At 36.0% G+C, this 7,070-nt stretch overlaps 1 protein-coding gene across 1 annotated transcript; it reads left to right on the plus strand.

Moving 5' to 3' along the window:
• The first annotated feature begins 5,057 nt into the window (after positions 1-5,057).
• Positions 5,058-6,209, plus strand: LOC113279088 (flavonol synthase/flavanone 3-hydroxylase-like). The gene is made up of 3 exons (XM_026527799.1): positions 5,058-5,440; positions 5,518-5,839; positions 5,937-6,209. The coding sequence occupies exons 1-3, from the start codon at positions 5,058-5,060 to the stop codon at positions 6,207-6,209; spliced, it is 978 nt and encodes a 325-aa protein (XP_026383584.1).
• The last annotated feature ends 861 nt before the right edge of the window (positions 6,210-7,070 follow it).

Consider the following 7,070-nt stretch of genomic DNA (forward strand, 5'->3'; position numbering starts at 1 on the left):
CTACAAGTTACAAAATTTACCATTGACATTACTTACTGGAATCCTCTTTTTTCAAGAATCCTCACAGTAATCTGGACATGCCTCCCATAACATAAAACAAACCTTAGTGGAATATGCTTAGTGCCACGAGTTTCCAGCTTTCCCTACCACCCTTCCAGCTTTCCCTGCCACCTAACGAGCCACTGCTAGCCGAAACACTCCCTACTGCTCCACTTCCGTTGAACCTTTTCCTCCCAAAGCACCAACAACCTCATTATAAGAAATGTCGAAAATGTCAGATCCAATTCAACCTGTCCTCTTCGAGTCTACACCAACACTGTCAGCAGCGACCTCATCATTCTGAGGCACCACTCAAAATCCAGGAAATTGAATGAGGCACAATTGTTAGTACAACATATATGTACTGTTTAATGACTACTCTGCGAAGTAGCTTGAGAGATTCCACTGTAGTTCTAGTGGCTGCATGGGCTTCATGAGCAGTGTATTCGTAATGTAAATAATCCGTGTTTAATATGGGCACATAATATGTATTTATAAAATTGGTGCAGCAAATATGTACTCAAAACAAGAGTATATTCTGTTTGCACTAGAAAATGATGACAATATGTTGGAATCTTGCAATCAGCATGCTAGTCAGCTATCAACAGTGGTGCCGCAAATTAAATTACCATGGTCTACAAGGGGAAACACACCCTTGATCCCCTTTTCGATTGCCAGTTGCATAAAATGCTAAAAAAAATTAAGAATACATCAACACACTTAACTACCCTCAGTAACAACCTATGTGTTACACCTTCATGCAAATTTACAGCTAGTTTGGAACTAATCACTGATTGCTAATCATTACCTGACCATCGGAACCAACAAAAAAAATACTTTATTATGAATAGGAGAAGGTGCCAAAGCATTGACATTACCCTTGTGGCAAAGAATGTGTCTGGAAAGGAATTTCTTGTTCACCGTCCCAAAACTGTACACTACCAGTACTATCTCGACTAACCACGATACCATACCTAGAAGAAAAAAGACAATGATTAACGACTACAAATCGAAACAAGACAAAATCAGTAGATGATTGAATATTAAACAACTTCTGCCAAAGATTTTTGTTCCTGCAATACAAACGAAATGGCAATATTAAACAGTCTAGATTTGGAACACAAGTTAAATCAGTCTTACTGGTAACCACACAAGTTATTGAAGTAACACTCAATGCAAAGTACAACTTTGGAATTCATCTAGTGCAAATGAAAGATCCGTAGTGCGATTACAAATCCACAACGCCTAACACCAGCTACGCAAATAGCAAAAAACGAAATGCCAAATCCGACAAAATTAGTAATTAAGAGTGCAACCTCAGTCAGATTGTATAAACTATTTGTTTTGGCTCCTACAATATATTTGAGAAATAACACAGAACAACATTTATACAGTGATTTTTTTCTTGAGTGTGGCGATTATACACTGAGAAGTATCACAGTACATCATTTATACACTTATTTTCTCAGGAGTGCAGTGCTTATACACTGATTTTCTATTAAATTATGGGCCAAAGGAGGTAATCTCCGTAGCTCACCAAATACGACAATTGCCAATTATATACTCTATAGTTATACTGCAGAGAGACAAGAGATGCTTACACCCATGTAATTCACAATTTTTATTTTTATGAAGATGAAAATTGTATTCGGAATTTCTTGTTTGCAAGGTGGCTTGGCAAGTTACTTTCTCAATTATTACATGCGTATGCACCATCGGCTAATGGACATGTTATCGAGAACTTAAAGAAATGCTTTTAAAAAGAGTATTTAGTTATGTGCAAGTGTAATCAAAATAAGATCAAGTGGCAGATACAATAGGAACAAATGGAAACTGATTTTTAGGAGTACGTCATTTATGTACTATGAAAAATTCTTATTCCCCGATTCATAGAATTCCAGCAAATCTAAAAAATTTCATAGTAACATTATTGGTATGTTCACACAACATAACCTATGCGTAATGCAAAAGAAAGGAAATTCATCCTTTCACAACGGTCAGTACATATTAGCTAGACTCATACTTTCATTGGATTTTAAACATCATAACAGGGATTGCATTCTAAAATACAACTAATTCCATCTAAAACCTTTGCATAATGCTAAGATAACAATTTTTCCTTTCACAACTGTGTCAGTACATATTTGCTTCACTCATATTTCAGTGGATTTTAAGTATCATAACAGGGATAACCTTTGAAAAGATAACTAATTCCATCTAACACCTATGCATAATGCGGCACAAACACAAATCAGGCTAATGTAAATTTCATTTTGGCAAATGGTGCACTTGTCTTCACAGCAGAGAGATGAGTCTGTAGTAAATCATGGTATATTGTAATTTACATAATAAGAGAGAATAGACTTACATATCTTGTAGATGTTTGCTTTAGATCTCTTGTTTGTTCATAAAATGCTTGTAAAGTCTAGTAGCACCACCACCTTTTGAGTACAAAATGAACAACACCATCAACACCATTAATGAAACGGAATAGAAAAAATTTAAGTGAAGTCGTGGCGAAGATCTCAAAGATCTAATTTAACAAAACCAAAAATTACCAAAAATCAAAAAATAAACTCAAGATAATCCTCTGAATATGAAATCAAAAACAACAATATTAGAAGCACTACTTTCAGCTAAATCATTGACAAGGAACACTACTTAGTCATTGGTTTAAACTACTCCTAAAAGTAATGAAATCTGTACCTGTGTATGAAGACTTTGCCACATATAAAGTTAGGAAGTACGAAGTACATCGTTTATGCAACGATTTTCTCTTGAGTGTAGAGTTTATAACTTGAGAAATAACACAATATAACAATTATACACTGGGATTTTGTCAGCGGTAGCGCATATACACTGGGATTTTGTCAGCGGTGCAGCATATATACACCTTGACTTTTCAGCAGTGCAACATATATATACATTGTGTCTTTTTAGTAGTGCAGTGTATATACACTGTGACTATCAAATGTAAGCTAAACAAGGTTTAGGATTGTGGAAACATTGGCATTAACATATGCACAAGGTTAAACTAGTAATCCATAACATTACTCTTTCACGAAATGACTACCATTCTAATCAAATTTCTAAATGTTGTAATTATGGGCGAACCTGTGTATGAAAGCTTGTCCTATACAAGTTTAGTAAACATTGAGCTGCTGCTGCTGCACTTTCATATCCATGTAGAAGGCATTTATGTAGGAGCTACAAAGACTATCTCTCCGTGCCTGTAAAAAATGAAAAAAATGCAACATCAGAAACATCTTAAATCTAAAAATTCAAGTACAGTTCTTATGCATTGTAAAAATATCCAGTACAACTGCTATGTAGTGTATGTTCTACTCTAGTCTCAAACATACTGCGTTGGGTAGTAGTGTGAAGACGGGTATGCAGTAAGAAGAAAAATTACTTCAATAAAAAATCCAGTATAGTTGTTATACACTGCTCAAAAATCCAGTACAGTTGTTATGTATTGTATATGTTTTATTCTATAATTTTGAACATACTGCATTGGGTAGTAGTGTGGAGATTACCAGCCTATGATTTTTCAGTAAACCAAATATACTCGCATCAAAAATTAACTCGCATGATGGGTACTATACTCGCATCAAAAATTAACAACAATTTCAGAGCCAAAAGCACAAACATATACAACCAACAAAAACATAGGAATATATCAGAACTAAAACACTTTCAATTCAGTATTTCATATGTACTGCTAGATCATATGAATTAACTGAGTATACTATGAACACAACAGAATTACAAGCAATTATTTTCAGTATTCTGTATATGTACTTCTGATTCGTAAACTAAAAATCAACTGCATGTCAAAAATAACTTATAAACCTATGAATCTAACAGAATAAAACAACTCCATTCCAGTATTGGATACAGGTACTTCAGCATCAAACAAAAAAAGTAATAAAACAATGAATATAACAAAATTAAACCAGTTTTTTTCTTCAGTATACCGTTTATGTACTGCTGAATCAAATAATCTGTAACAACAAACAATCATGATTTTAACAAAAAAAAAAGAAACAAAAAACAAAATTATGGCTATATTACTGAATAATCTAAACAATAACAATTTTTTTTCCCAAATCAACACATCAATTCTTCCTATAACGTTTCAGTGGCCAAAGTGAGATCCATTAATCCACTACCAAACGTAACAGATCATTACATCGAACCAATTCACGGATCAACAATCAAACATCCAAAATTAGATCTATTTTACCAGACTGTAACTAGTAGATCGAATCCAACAAATCACTCAAATTTCAGTAAAAACCAATTAATTGATGATAAAAAGAACTCGAACAGCAAAGAAGAAGATACTGAAAATATCAAAACCCTAAGAAAATAATAAAAAGAAGACTAAATTAAGAATCTCATCATTTTTTAGGGTGTTAGAAATGATCAATCGAAGGAGATACAGAGGAATACATCTAGGGAACAAAATCTTGCGCGGATAAACTGATTAATCGATCAAAGACCTCGTAAGAATCTTCATCGCAAGTCGCCAGAGCTCTTCAAATCGAGAGAGACAATAGAGAAAATGAAAAATGATGAATTGTGAATTGGTCTGTAAAGTAGAATGGTTATTTCTGGTATTTTTAAATTACACATAAATGTTACCGCACGTGTACAGGACCTGGGATTAAAAAGTTGGGTCCATTTTTCTGTTTTCTTTTTATTATGGACCTCTGATTACTGGGCTTTAGTGGGTGGACCTGCCACTAATCAATACTAGGATATTAGTACCTATAGGTAATTCCTACGAGTACTAATAACTATTCTTGTGCACGTGTTGATACCTAGTTATCTGCTCCTCCACAGCAATAATAAATTCCCTTACACATCGAAATCCTTACAACGGTCATTAATATTTTGGATCATTATCATAATCACACTTACATACATATTTGCTATTTATACTGTTAGATTCTTCAAATAAGAAAAAGAAGAAGAATCCTTTCAGGAGATTGTCTGACTGCATATATCGATCGATGTCTCAAACTGATAGAATTCCTACAATTGATCTCTTTCCATTCATCAACATCAATGAAGTAGATCAAAATGATGACCAGTTAGATGTTAAGAAGAAGAAAATCAAAGAGGTCATAAATCAAGCTTGTTCCGAGTATGGATTCTTCCAAATTGTGAACCATGGTGTTCCGGTAGGTCTGATGAGCCGAGCACTTGATCTCTCCAAAAAGTTCTTCGATTTCCCTGATGATGAGAAGCTCAAGTTTAGTCCTGAACCCGGTGCACCTCTTCCAGCTGGTTACAGCCGTGCTAATCCCCTTGTTGGTCAGTATGAGCGCTTGTTGATGTTCACTCCGAATTCCAGTTTTAAGAATATATACCCTGACAATCCGCCAGAGTTCAGGTTTGTTCACAATTACATGATTCGGTTATTGAGTTATTCTATTATGTGCAAGTGATGTTTGAGAAATTACTCTGCAGGGAAGTATTGCAGGAAATTTTCTCCCATCTGACAAAAACAGGCTCAGTTGTGGAGGCAATATTGAACGACTGCTTAAACCTCCCTCAAAATTTCCTGCATGAATATAACCTCGACCGAAACTGGGATTTCATGGTGAATTTAGCCTACCAACCTCCAACAGAAACTGAAAGCAGTGGTTTAAGCGAGCACCAAGATTCGAATTGTATCACTTTTGTTCTACAAGATGATGTTGGAGGTCTTGAAGTTCTCAAGGAAGGAAAATGGATTCCAGTGATTCCAGATAAAAGCAGTATCATCGTTAATATAGGCGATGCAATTCAGGTATCCTTCAAAATGTATCAATTTTTGTCAGGATAATAAGCTATTAAAACGAACTAATATTAGTAGTAACAATTTGTTTTGCTTTTTAAACTGAAAGGTACTGACCACCAACAAGTACAAGAGTGCAACACACAGGGTGGTGAGCCAGATGGGATCAAGGCGTCGGCACTCTTTTGCATTCTTTTATAACTTACAAGGAGATAAATGGGTTGAACCATTGCCTCAATTTACAACAGATATGGGAGAGGAGCCGAAATATAGAGGATTCTGTTACAAAGATTATCAAGCACTCAGGTTGAGAAATAAAACACATCCACCTTCTAGACCTGAAGATTTTATTGATATTACTCACTATGCCATACCCAATTAGCACAATCAATATTTTCATGATGGGTGTATGTACACCTTTCATCATCCACCACGTGTACAGAAAGAGACACGTGGAAGGCATGCAAAACAAGATATCAAAACATGATAGCAAGCATCTCATCAGAAGATGCCACCGGTCAGCAGATCTGACGGTCAGGGACAGAGGATCACAGAGGTATGATGGCTCAGAGGAGCACCAGATAATACCCCTTGGGTGTTATCACACCCAATCCCGAGGAAGATCCCAGATCAACGGCCGAGAGGAAGTTTGACTGACACATATGTGACCAGACAAAGAGACACTTGTCTGACACGAGCAGACACCCATCTACCCGCATTAAATACCAAAGAGATATACACGTGTCAATCGGCTCGTGGAAGAGGCGAGGATAATCCTTCGTATTCAAGCTCAGGCCGCAGCATATGCCGAAGACCTTTGCGTAATAGGCACAAAGCACAAGAAGATAAGATTACAACGGCGCCTCAGAAATGGGACCCACGTTCCAACCATATAACTACCCCTCTCCACTAAGAGAGAAAGGGTCGACTAATTTAGAGCAATTATAGGAGAATATAGGAGAGAGAAATAGGAAGATTAAGTAATCCCCCTACTTCCGCAGACCTATGTATACTCTAAAGTCATTCGACTATCTTTGTAACCATTCAATACATAGTGAAACACCAGTCCCGTGGATGTAGGCCTTAGTGCCGAACCACGTAAATCTGTCTTATTTACATTTCAGCACCTTACATTCAGCGTCAAACTTCATATGCTTTACATTTATACTTGATTCTTGGTTTATTCCTTTATACGAACATTATTTATGATAATATTCGACTAGACAATGACAAGCCCGAAGGC

This window comes from Papaver somniferum, chromosome 5 (assembly GCF_003573695.1).
Source record: "Papaver somniferum cultivar HN1 chromosome 5, ASM357369v1, whole genome shotgun sequence".
In the NCBI taxonomy this organism is placed as follows: Eukaryota; Viridiplantae; Streptophyta; class Magnoliopsida; order Ranunculales; family Papaveraceae; genus Papaver; species Papaver somniferum.

Coding starts and splice junctions, on each gene's coding strand:
- LOC113279088 (XM_026527799.1), top strand. CDS start 5,058: ATGTCTCAAACTGATAGAATTCCTACAATTGATCTCTTTCCATTCATC. Junction 5,441..5,517: donor GACAATCCGCCAGAGTTCAG/GTTTGTTCACAA, acceptor ATTACTCTGCAG/GGAAGTATTGCAGGAAATTT. Junction 5,840..5,936: donor ATATAGGCGATGCAATTCAG/GTATCCTTCAAA, acceptor TTAAACTGAAAG/GTACTGACCACCAACAAGTA.